This window comes from Pituophis catenifer, unplaced genomic scaffold (genome assembly GCF_029215685.1).
Source record: "Pituophis catenifer annectens isolate HBS135680 unplaced genomic scaffold, rPitCat1.0.hap2 SCAF_160, whole genome shotgun sequence".
In the NCBI taxonomy this organism is placed as follows: Eukaryota; Metazoa; Chordata; class Lepidosauria; order Squamata; family Colubridae; genus Pituophis; species Pituophis catenifer.
The window spans coordinates 2,501-15,548 of NW_027257040.1; the positions used below are offsets into that span (position 1 = coordinate 2,501).

General features: G+C 43.5%; 1 protein-coding gene across 1 annotated transcript in view; it reads left to right on the forward strand.

The window, feature by feature from the left end:
* The window catches only part of TBX5 (T-box transcription factor 5), a gene marked incomplete at its 5' end in the record, with an annotated part of 9,622 nt that extends 976 nt beyond the window's left edge, over positions 1–8,646 (forward strand). The window contains 2 exons of the mRNA XM_070956616.1: positions 2,489–2,715; positions 7,658–8,646. Of these exons, the coding sequence (XP_070812717.1) occupies positions 2,489–2,715; positions 7,658–8,235 (805 nt within the window). The remainder of the gene's footprint in view (positions 1–2,488; positions 2,716–7,657) is intronic.
* Between the last annotated feature and the right edge of the window lie 4,402 nt (positions 8,647–13,048).

Genomic DNA, 13,048 nt, shown 5'->3' on the forward strand with positions numbered 1-13,048 from the left:
CACCAAAGACAAATTCCTTGTATGTCCAATCACACTTGACCAATAAAGAATTCTACTCTACTCTACTCTACTCTACTCTACTCTACTCTACTCTACTCTATTCTATATTCATATGCACCAAAGACAAATTCCTTGTATGTCCAATCACACTTGGCCAATAAAGAATTCTACTTTACTCTACTCTACTCTACTCTACTCTACTCTACTCTACTCTACTCTACTCTACTCTACTCTATTCTATATTCATATGCACCAAAGACAAATTCCTTGTATGTCCAATCACACTTGCCCAATAAAGAATTCTATTCTATTCTATTCTATTCTATTCTATTCTATTCTATTCTATTCTATTCTATTCTATTCTATTCTATTCTACTCTACTCTACTCTACTCTACTCTACTCTACTCTATATTCATATGCACCAAAGACAAATTCCTTGTGTGTCCAATCACACTTGGCCAATAAAGAATTCCTATCCTATCCTATCCTATCCTATCCTATCCTATCCTATCCTATCCTATCCTATCCTATCCTATCCTATCCTATCCTATCCTAACCTATCCTATTCTATTCTCTATTCATATGCACCAAAGACGAATTCCTTCTGTGTCCAATCACCCTTGGCCAATAAAGAATTCTATTCTAAGAAGCTAGAAGAAGTGAGAAGCTTCTTGGATGAAAAGCTGAAACTTTTTCAGGGAAAACACCAAGGAAGTCCAGCTGCCTTTTTGGAAAAAGCACCTGTGGGCCTCTCCAGATGTTGGCTTGACATCTGGTAGATGGGAAACACGATGGATTCTCAGCCATAGTGGTTGGGAGTCTGATAAGGGCAGGTTTTATATCAAGATGGTCCCCGAAAACTGAATGGGATTTAATGCAAGGGAAGAGTAATTCAGTACATGTGGCGGTACGATGCGACTCAAACATTTCTCACTGAAATTAAACCCAGCGTCCTTTCCATGGCCCCATCCCGTCTTCCGTCCTGGAAACAAAGCAGGACTCATGTCAGAAACAAACTTTGGGCTTTCCCTGAAAAGTTTCTTGGGTGGAGGGGTGTGTGTGGAAAATCATGAACAGGTGGCCGATGCCGATTCCAGCTCGTCCTTGGCCTTAATGGAACTTGGGAAGAGGATGATGTTTAACGAAAGGCAGCGATCCAGGGTGGGAATGATATTGCGTTCCAAACAGAAACAACCACATGTTTCTAATTGGACTAAATGCTCCAGCTCTCCTTGTATATACATTTTATAGGTTTCTCTTTTGGGGGGGGGGGAAAGGGACGGCCAGTGAAATGATAGCTATTGTGGTGGGGAACGCAGCTGGACGCCGTATGACCGTTTCTTCTTTAGGCGAATTCTTTCTTCCTCGGGCAAATTGAGTGCAGATTTGCAGCAAACAGGTTCCTTGGCGAAACCCAACATTTTCCTATTACAGGCCGTCCTCCTCGACGTACAACAGTTCCTTTAGTAGTGACCGTCCAAAGTTGGAACGGCGCTGAAATAAGTCACTTAGGGTCATTTTTTGTGGAATTGGGATCGTAGAAACACCCAGGAGCATAGAAGAATTCAGAGGCAGATGCATAAATAAATGTCTTAAACGTATTTATTTATATAATAAATCATATTAACTATGTACAACAGAGATCAAGTCTTATTTAATTATTTTAAATTTTATATTGTTGTTTTGTCTGTATTTTTAAATAGGCTGTACACCGCCCTGAGTCCTTCGGGAGAAGGGCGGTATAGAAATAAAATTATTATTATTATTATTATTATTATTATTATTATTATTATTATTATTATTATTAGGAACAAACATGAAAAGAGAGATGGAGAGAGAGCGAGGAGGAAAAGGTTGGAGGGGGTTTTATACTCAGGGTAAGCCCCTCCTTTCCACATAGGGGTGGAGACACTCTCTGCCTCCACTGGTGTCTATATGACACATCTGCCAATGGCTTGCAAATACTTGACAGTTTTCCATACTTAGCGACCGTTGCCACATTCCCCAGGGTCATACCTAAATAAAGGAATCATGGGCAATTATAACTTTCCAAAATTGTTTTGCCTTCTGGCAGGACCACCACATGTGATAATAACTTCCTTTTTGATGTTTACATTTCCAACATAAAAAAAAAAAAAAACTGCAGGGGATTCACTTAACAACTGCGGCAAGAAAGGTCCTAAAATGGGGCAAAACTCACTTCACAAAATGTCTCACTTAACGACAGAGATTTTGGGCTCAGCTGTGGTCGTAACCCGAGGACTACTTGTAGCTGCATGCAGGAGGCTGACTAGGCCACGCCCAACATGGCCACGCCCACCCAGAAACCGGGCAGAGAACCCCTTGCTAAAATTTTTGAAGCCCACCCTTGCCCGAACCATACATGGATACCGGCTTGAAATGGAGAATTATTGCTCGTAGGATAAAGTTGCCGTGACATTCATTGTAAACCCCCCCCCCCCCAATTTTTTTTGCCTTTGATTTCAGCAAGGAGTATCCGGTTGTCCCAAGAAGCACAATCCGGCAAAAAGTGTCTTCCAGCCACAGTCCCTTCAGTGGTGAAGGCAGGTCTCTCTCGGCTTCTTCTAACCTCGGATCCCAGTTTCAGTGTGAGAACGGTGTCTCTAGCACTTCCCAGGACTTATTACCACCTGTGAACCCGTATCCTGTATCTCAGGATCATGGGCAGGTATACCACTGCACCAAGAGACCAGGTGAGTTGGAGTTTTAGACTGGGGAGATGGGAACAGGAGCTAGCCAGTGGTGGGATTCAAATTTCTTTTACTATCGGTTCTGTGGGTGTGACTTGGTGGTGGTGGGTGTTATGTGACTGGGTGGGCGCGGCCAACTTTTTTTTTTTTACTTTTACTTTTAAAAGCATTTTTTATACAACCGTAAGAGGTTGCAGAAAAAAAAATGCTTTTAAAAGCCTCTGACGATCAGGCAACTCAGCTGGGATCGTCGGAGGCTTTTAAAAGCATTTTTTCTACAACCTCTTGGAGGTTGTAGAAAAAATGCTTTTAAAAGCCTCTGAGGACCCCAGCTGAGCCGCGCGATCATCAGAGGCTTTTTTTATTTTTACTTTTAAAAGCATTTTTTCGGCCGAAGAGGTTGTAGAAAAAAATGCTTTTAAAAGCCTCTGACGACCCCAGCTGAGCCACACGATCATCAGAGGCTTTTTTTTTTTTTACTTTTAAAAGCATTTTTCGGCCGAAAAGGTTGTAGAAAAAATGCTTTTAAAAGTAAAAAAAAGCCTCTGATGATCGTGCGGCTCAGCTGGGCATGGGGGGGGCAGGGATTTTTGCTACTGGTTCTCCAAACCACCCGCTGTCATCACTACTGGATTGGGCGATTCGGTCCGAACCGGGAGCATTTCACCCCTGGTATAGGGTCTCCTACTTGGGCTGGACTAGAAGACCTCCAAGTTCCCTTCCAACTCTGTTATTCTTTTATTAAATCTCATGCTATCCAACTCTAAGATTATTTTGGCTGGAGTAGAGAGAAGTGAATCAATGCAAGCTTTTCCCATCCTTCCACCCCATAGCTGAAGCTTCAGGTCTTCTCCCATTTGAGTCCATCTACACTTCTTCCTTGTCTTTTCTCTCTCCACTTCTGTTTCCCATCTAGTAGAATCGTCTTGACTGCCCCTTCCGAGCCTTTTCAGCCCATATTACAAACAGCAGCCTAGATAAAATACAGAGAGGTGACCCCCGGTAGTTCTACAGAAGTTAAATGCACATCCAGGAAGATAACTGGTGCCTCGGTTACAGATAACTTATCAGGTTGGGAGGCCTTAAGAAAGGACCTGGGATTAATTCCAATACTTAAATAGCTAATGGCAGGTTATTTCGGAGAGGTGAAATTTATAGCTATTCCGAGAGATTAGCCAGCCTTTTCTAGAGAGTTAGCTGGCTGGCTGAGCCAATTTGGAATGGAAGCACACGGGAAAAATGAGCGTTTGGTAAACTATCATTTTGAAATAATTAAAAAAAAAAAAATACCCTGCTTTTTATAGAAATCCCCGCTTCACTGTTTAAATCGGGATGATTGAGAATCTTCATGGACAGTATTTGGGAAATTTTCAGTTTGGAGAAACAATCTAGAAGTCAAATGTTTCTGATCATCATTTCAAAGAAGATAAGGGTACATGGGTCAGCTCTCACACGCGGCAGTTGTTAAGTTAGCAACATGGTTGTTAAATGAAACTGGCTTTCCTCCTTGATCTCGCTTGTCACAAAAGGCGATCACGTGAGGCAGCAACGGTCATAAATTGTTCGGCCCCAGCTACGGACCCCAAAGAACGCAGCACACACACAAAGTCTGTACAAACCTTAGTTGACTAAATTAAATCAGTCCTTTTTCAAACAAAGGCTGTTAATGAACTTTCTTAACAGCTGACAAGAATCCAAAGAATAAATAATCGTAATCTTACTAGGGTTGGCAGAAAGCCCAGAAGCAATTTGCAGAGAACTAAGAATCAAGACGCGAAGGAGAGTGAACTGAAGTTGTTCCCTACAAATTGCTTCAGTCGGCGTTCTTCCTTAAATAGGCTAGGGGAGTGGCCAATTAGCCCCAAGCCTTACTCTCGAGGAGACCTCCTCCTGAGGAGCTACTCCCGCCTTTTGGCAGCTCTGCGCAACCGTGCATCGACAAAAGGCTCCTCCTCTTCTTCCTCTTTACTTATGGGAGCTTCTGGAGGTTCTGAAGGCCCTGGCTGAATCCCCGCCTCTGGCACCACATCTTCTCCAGCCTCCTCACTGTCTGACTCGAGTGCCAGCTGCACAGGCTGCTGGCGCAGCACCGCACCAGCCTCCTCGCTGTCAGAATCAGCTACTAATTGCACAGGCCGCTGATGGGCCACAACATAAATATGAATCAGTTGCCCATCATTCAAATTTTGATCCCACGGCCATGGGGGATGCTGGAGTAGTCATAAGTGTGAAAAACATTGTGACTTTGAATGGTCACTAAACAAACTGTTTTAAGTCAAGGTTTTCCAGTCAGTCTTAAGAGGACTCAACCTCTCCAGGAGACCTTTTCAATACTGGTTTCCCACCCTAAGGAGTCTGCACGACAATGGAAAGCTGTGTAGACAACATCACAGCGTCGCACTCTGCCTTCTCGAAATGAGAAAGTCAGCGCCACAGAAAAACACCAAGAGAAATTTGAATGGAATTTTCTTCTTGTTGTTGTTAGTTGCGAAGTCGTGTCCAACTCATCGTGACCCCATGGATAATGTTCCTCCAGGCCTCCCTGTCCTCTACCATCCTCTGGAGTCCATTGAAGTTCACGCCGACTGCTTCAGTGACTCCATCCGGCCACCTCCTTCTCTGCCGTCCCCTTCTTCTTCTTTTGCCCTCCATCGTTCCCAGCATTCGGCTCTTCTCCAGGGAGTCCTTCCTTCTCCTTAGGTGGCCAAAGTATTTATGTTTCCTCTTCAGGATCTGGCCTTCTAAAGAGCAGTCAGGGTTGATCTCCTCTAGGACTGACCGGTTGGATCGCCTTGCAATCCAAGGGACTCGCAGGAGTCTGCTCCAGCACCAGAGCTCAAAGGCCTCCATTCTTTGGCCCTCAGCCTTCCTTGTGGTCCAGCTTTCATTGCAACTGGGAAAACCATCGCCTTGACTATACGCACTTTTTTTTTTTTTTAATTTGATTTATATGCCGCCCTTCTCCGGAGACTCAGGGCGGCTTACAATGTGCTCAGCAATAGCCTTCATCCTTTTGTATATTTATACAAAGCCAGCTTATTGCCCCCACAAACTGGGTCCTCATTTCACCTACCTTAGAAAGGATGGAAGGCTGAGTCAACCTTGAGCCTTGGCGAGATTCGAACCCTGCAGTAATTGCAGGCAGCTGGTCTTAATAACCAGCTTAATAACAGGGTGCCTTAAACCCCTGTACTACCAAGGCTCCACTTTTGTTGGCAAGGTGATGTCTCTGCTTTTTATTATGCTGTGCATTTTCTAGTCCCCCCCAAGAATACAGCCAATAAAACCAGGAGCCCCTTTTTTTCTGCAAGGCGGGGATAGAGGGAACGTTGGAGAAATTATAAAACCAGATTTCGTGTTAATCCTAAAGCCCCCCCTCCTCCTACATTTTGAAAGGGAGCTGCTTCTCTTCCCCAGAGAGAAAGTTGGGGAAGGGGCAGCATCAGTGGTCTCTGATTGGAGCCATCCTGTCAACGTAAAAACCATCCATCATTTGTCTCCAGACATGGAAGAGCGATAAAGACATACCAAAAAAAAAAAGAGTTTTCTTTCCAGTTTAAGGGATTCCCACTTGGTGGGTGGCTTCCGGCCTTCTGCCCCCTCACTCACTTTATCTCATTTCCTTGCATTGTAATATGCAAGAGGGCTATCTTGCCCATGGTGCACTCCCCCCCATCCCCACTTCTTAGCCGCATAGATCATGTCCCATCCCAGGCGACAACAACACAGGGCCAGCGTCTCCTTGCTATCTCCCCAGTGGCTCAGGTTGGATGGGCAAGGAATGTCTCGTTTATCAAAGCTGCCAGGTCCTTTCATGGTTGGGAAGCTCTGCAGGATGCTTTTGGCTGATGATGATGATGATGATGATGATGATGATGATGATGATGATCTCTTTTATTCATTAAACATGAAACTCAGTCAACTGAACATTTAAAAATGTATCACAAATATCATTGACTGGCACTGATGGTTGATACGGGTATCAACCAAGTATCTCCTCCTCCTTCTCCTTCTCCTTCTCCTTCTCCTTCTCCTTCTCCTTCTCCTTCTCCTTCTCCTTCTCCTTCTCCTTCTCCTTCTCCTTCTCCTTCTCCTTCTCCCTCTCCTTCTCCTCTTCTCCTTCTCCTCCTTCTCCTCCCTCTCCTTCTCTTTCTCCTCCTCCTCCCCCTCCTCCTTCTAGCTGAGGAAACCTCCTTACACCTGGTTCAGCACCTTTTCCACTGGACCTCTCTGCCTCTTGAGCTGAGACAGAGGGATTGGACCAGAATCTTGCCTCTCTTTCTTCTCCTTCTTTTTTTCCTCCTTCCTGTGTCCTCTTCTTCTCTTCCTTGTTTTTCTAATTTCTTCCTCCTTGCCACTTCTCCTTCCATTTCTCTTCCTTCTCCTTCCTTCCTGCCACCACTTTCTCTTTCTCTTCTACTTCTCATTCCTTCCTCCCTGTCCCCCTTCTCCTCCTTCTTCTCCTTCCTGTGTCCTCTTCTTCTCTTCCTTGTTCTTCTAATTTCTTCCTCCCTGCCACTTCTCCTTCCACTTCTCTTCCTTCTCCTTCCTTCCTGCCACCACTTTTTCTTCTACTTCTCATTCCTTCCTCCCTGCCTCTCTTCCTTCTCCTCCTCCTTTTTCTCCTTCCTGTGTCTTCTTCTCTTCCTTGTTCTTCTAATTTCTTCCTCCCTGCCACTTCTCCTTCTCCTGCTTCTCTCCTTCCTTTCTGCCTCCTCTTTCTCTTTTTCTTCTGCTTCTCATTCCTTCCTCCTTGTCTCTCCTCCTTCTCCTCCTTCTTTTTCTCCTTCCTGTGTCCTCTTCTTCTCTTCCTTGTTCTTCTAATTCCTTCCTCTCTGCTGCTGCTTCTCCTCCTTCCTGCCTCCTTCTCCTCTCTTCCTTCTGGCCATGGAATCCAGTGCCAAATCTGCTTCTCTCGAAGGCTTCCCCTTTGTGTCTCCCTCAGATGACGAATGTTCCACCGCTGATCTCCCTTACAAGAAGCCCTACATGGAAACATCTCCAGCAGAAGAAGAGGCCTTCTACCACCGCTCCAACTACCCCCAGCAGCAAGGACTGAACAGCGCCTACAGGACTGAGTCCGCACAACGCCAAGCCTGCATGTACGCTAGCGCAGTCCCAGCCCCGGAAGCGGTACCCAGCTTGGAAGATCTCAGCTGCAACACCTGGTCCACCATGTCCTCCTACAGCAGTTGCACAGTAACTCCCATGCAACCCATCGACAGGTTGCCTTACCAACATTTTTCAGCTCATTTCACCTCGGGCTCCCTGATGCCCCGCCTTGCCACCGTGGCCGGTCATCCCTCACCCCAATTGGGGGACACCCATGCCATGTTCCAGCATCAGACCTCCGTTCCTCACCAGCCCCTCGTCCGGCAACAAGCCAGCATCCAGTCTCCTCCTGGAAACTTACAGCCACCTGAGTTCCTCTATGCTCACGGGATGCCCAGGACACTTTCCCCTCATCAGTACCATTCTGTCCACGGGGTGGGCATGACTGCAGAATGGAGTGAGGGCAGCTAACAAGGGAAGAGGCGAGCTTTGGTTGGACTGAACGTTCACAGATAAGCACTCTAGAGATGGACCAGGCCCTCTTCTCTGGGGAGACCATGGGGTGGGATCACCTCTACTTTGGTGTCTCCAAAGCCACTGAACATCACAGCACATCTTTGTCCCCTGCCTGTGACCTCCTCACTTGGCCACCCGGATTTTGCATTGGTACCAACTAGTCCCCTTCGATGGTTTTGTTTGATTTTGCTCCCAAGGGAGATGTCAAGAGCTTCGTGGCATCTCTTGATCTGCCTTTTGGCAGGGTAAGGTGGGAAGAATTAAGAATATGTGGAACTTCCTTCTTCTCCTGACCCCTCTCCTTTCTTTTTTTGGTGTTGATATTGACAATGTTCTGTAATAAATGATAATATATAGCCCTCTCCATATCCATTTCTTTCTCTGTATCCTTTTCGGCCTCTCAGTTTCTCTCTTTTTACAGGAATTTTATAAGCCGCGGCTGAAATGAGTTGTGAGATACAACTTTTCAGTTGTTTCTCTTTATTTTCATTATTACAGGTCCTTTTAGTTTAAATCCGTGATTCTCACCGTTGGCCATGTTAAGATGGGTGGAATTCAACTCCCAGAATTCCCCAACCAGCAAAGTCATGCCGGCTAGGGAATTCTGGGAGTTGAAGTCCACCCATCTTAACATGGCCAACTTTTAGGAACACTAGTTTCAAAGGTTAATGAAAGGTTAATGAAAGATTCTTAGTCTGATTTTTTTTTCTACATTCCCCTCTCTTTTTATTCGATGCCAAATGTTGGAAAATATCAGAACAAAACCATCCTTAAATAAACAAGCAATTTAATTTTCCCCTGCCCATTTTTTTAATGCAAGATCTGAGTTGGATGCAAATAATTTTATAACCATATGCCTTAACTGTTTGGGGCAACAGTTTAGAAGGAGTTTATCATTTTTTTAAAAAAAAAAAATATTCTCCAGGCCACCATTTAATATGGTTTCTCAACCTGGAAAAAATCCACTTATTTTTTTCCCCAAAACCAGCTGTATAAGGTATTCTAGATACTATATTTGCAGTAATTAAAAGTTCTTGGTATCAGACATCTAGGATAAACTCCAAAATGTATACCATCTAAATTATCCCAGGTTAATAACCAAGTCTGACTTGTCTGAAATGGTATAGGGCAGGTGTCAGCAACCTGCGGCTCCAGAGCCGCATGTGGCTCTTTGGACCCTCTGCTGTGGCTCCCTGTCAGGTGATCCCACCACTGGCTGGTCCCGCCCCTCGCCCTCCCCTCCCAATCACTCCTTGCCTGGCCTGAGAAGGTAAGGGCAATGGCAGGGAATGGAGAAGCGGCCAGGGCAGAGACAAAGAGATACAGAGAGAGGGGGAGAGAGAGAGAGAGACATAGAGCGATACAGTGAGGGTGGGAGAGAGAGAGAGGAAGGAGGGAGAGAGAGAGAGATGTCAAAAGTGTTTTGTAGTTCCCGGTGTTTTTTAACAACCAGTTCTCCGCCCTAATGACCAGCTAGGTAGGCGTGGCTAGGGGGGGGGTCATATGACTGGTGTAAATGAATGACGAGGTGGCCACGCCCACCCAGGTTTTGTGGCTCCCGGTGTTTTCTTTTCTGTGGGAAATGGGTCCAAATGGCTCTTTTGAGTGTTTTAAGGTTGCAGACCCCCTAATATAGGGTCTCCTGACAGAGCAGGGGGCTGGACTAGAAGACCTCCAAGGTCCCTTCCAGTTCTATTCTATCTCAAGTTATTAAAACCTTTGGGTGCCATCCAAAACGCCAGCCAGGTAAGAAGTTTCTCTCTACAGGTAGCCTTCAACTTACAAACACAATTGAGCCCCAAATTTCCGTGGCTAAGGGAGACTGTTGTTAATTTGCTCCATTCATTGAAATTTCTTGCCACGATTGTTAAGTGAATTATTGCAGTTCTTAAATTAGTATCTTGGACTAGCAACATAAATTTTGGGCTCAATTGTAGTTGTAAGTCAAGGACTAGCGGTACACAGATGTACTGTGTTTCCCCGAAAATAAGACCCTGTCTTATATTTTTTTGAACCCCAAAATGAGTGCTTGGCCTTATTTTCGGGGAGGTCTTATTATTTTGGGGCACATGGAGCAAGATGGGGCTCCTCTTGCCGTCTTACCTGATTTCCAGCTCTGCGTTTAAATATTTTCGGGGAGGGCTTATTTTCAGGGGGGAGGTTTATTTTAGTACATGCGCTCAAAAACCCGATTGGGCTTATTATCAGGGGATGTCTTATTTTCAAGGGAAACAGGGTAGATATAAAAAGCTTAACAGAGAATACAAAGCCAGAGCTACAGCTAAGATCTTGAAATATTTCTTCCCAAGTTTAAATCAGAAGCAGAGCAAAGACAAGGAATTTGTCTTTGGTGCATATGAATATAGAATAGAGTAGAGTAGAGTAGAGTAGAGTAGAGTAGAGTAGAGTAGAGTAGAGTAGAGTAGAGTAGAATAGAATAGAATAGAATAGAATAGAATAGAATAGAATAGAATAGAATAGAATAGAATAGAATAGAATAGAATAGAATAATAGATGGAGTGGAGTGGAGTGGAGTGGAGTGGAGTGGAGTGGAGTGGAGTGGAGTAGAGTAGAGTAGAGTAGAATAGAATAGAATAGAATAGAATAGAATAGAATAGAATAGAATAGAATAGAATAGAATAGAATAGAATAATAGATGGAGTGGAGTGGAGTGGAGTGGAGTGGAGTAGAGTAGAGTAGAGTAGAGTAGAGTAGAGTAGAGTAGAGTAGAATAGAATAGAATAGAATAGAATAGAATAGAATAGAATAGAATAATAAGAGTAAGAATAAGAATAAGAATAAAGAAAGAATAGAAAATAATTAGAATAGAATAGAATAGAATAGAATAAGAATGAACAGAACAGAACAAGAATGAAGAAAGAATAGAAAATGAATAGAATAGAATAGAATAGAATAGAATAGAATAGAATAGAATAGAAGAATAAGAATAAGAATAAAAGAATAGAAAATAATTAGAATAGAATAGAATAAGAATAAGAATGAACAGAACAGAACAAGAATGAAGAAAGAATAGAAAATGAATAGAATAGAATAATAAGAATAAGAATAAAGAAAGAATAGAAAATAATTAGAATAGAATAGAACAAGAATGAACAGAACAGAACAAGAATGAAGAAAGAATAGAAAATGAATAGAATAGAAGAATAGAATAGAATAGAATAGAATAGAATAGAATAGAATAGAATAGAATAGAATAGAATAGAATAGAATAGAATAGAATCTGGAAGGGACCTTGGAGGTCTTCTAGTCCAACCCTCTGCTTAGGCAGGAAACCCTATAACCATTTCAGACAAATGGTTGTCCAATCTCTTCTTAAAAACTTCCAATGTTGGAGCCATTCACAACTTCTGGAGGCAAGTTGTTCCACTGATTAATTGTTCTAACTGTCAGGAAATTCCTACTTAGTTCTAGGTTTCTTGATTCGTTTCCACCCATTGCTTCTTGTCCTGTCCTCAGGTGCTTTGGCGAATAGCTTGACTGCCTCTTCTTTGGGGCAGCCCCTGAGATATCGGAAGACTGCTATCATGTCTCCCCTAGTCCTTCTTTTCATCAAACTAAACATACCCAGTTCCTGCAACCGTTCTTCATATCTTTTAGCCACCAGTCCCCTCATCATCTTTGTTGCTCTTCTCTGCACTCTTTCTAGAGTCTCCACATCTTTTTTTCAACCCAATTTATGATGGGTTACAGCATCCTGGATTGGCATGATCACCAACGTTTCCTTGGGAAAAGAAGCTCCTTCACTAGTCAACTTGAACGTATAGATGTCAGAATATCTAAAAAGGCTTCTACCTTCCAGCAGATGGCTGAAGGGAATCTCTCTTCCCCCCCCTCACCCCCCGCTTCCTGGTTTATTTCTGGAACTTGCCTAGCTAAAGTTCACAGCCAAACTACGATTGAAGAGCTGAGAGCTATTTTGAATGGAGAGCTATTTTAATCCTTTTGGATTTGTCTGGACACGGTTCTCCCAGACTGTTAATTCATTCTTTTTTTTGAAATATGGACTTTCAGTTCACCCCTTTGTGTTTTTTTTTCTAACTGCAGTAGGAAACATTTATTATTATTTATTAGTTCAATTTATATGTCGCCCTCCTCCGAAGACTCAGGGCAGCTTACAATGCACTTACAGCAATAGCCTTCATTCTTTTGTACATTCCTGCTTATTAGGGCTTTTGCCCCCCCCATAAGAGGTGTTTCTACAAAGTCAGCTTATTGCCCCCACAATCCGGGTCCTCAATTTACCTACCTCGGAAGGACGGAAGGCTGAGTCAACCTTGAGCCTGGTGAGATTTGAACTCGCACGAATTGCAGGCAGCTAAGTGCTACATAACAGCACTTAGTCCGCTGCACCACCAAGGCTCTGTAACATCACACTTGTCTCTCTGTTTAAAACTTAATTGCAGTAACAGAGTTTATTTTATTTATTTATTTATTGGTTCGATTTATATGCCGCCCTTCTCCGGAGACTCAGAGCGGTTTACAATGCATTAAGCAGTAAGTTGGAGGAACTCTTGGAGATCATCTATTCTATCATCTCGCGCAGGAACTCTATCCTATTTCTGAAAAAAAATGGCTGTCCAGCCTCTTCTTAAAAGCTTCCAGTGATGGAGGCTTTTAAGGGGAATTAGAATTCTTAGAATTAGAATTAAACTCCCATTAGAACGGGAAGTTCATTTTTAAAAGATAATCTAGAGAGGTGTTTGTCAATCTTGGTAGTTTTAAGATGTGTGCTCCGTATATCTCAAAA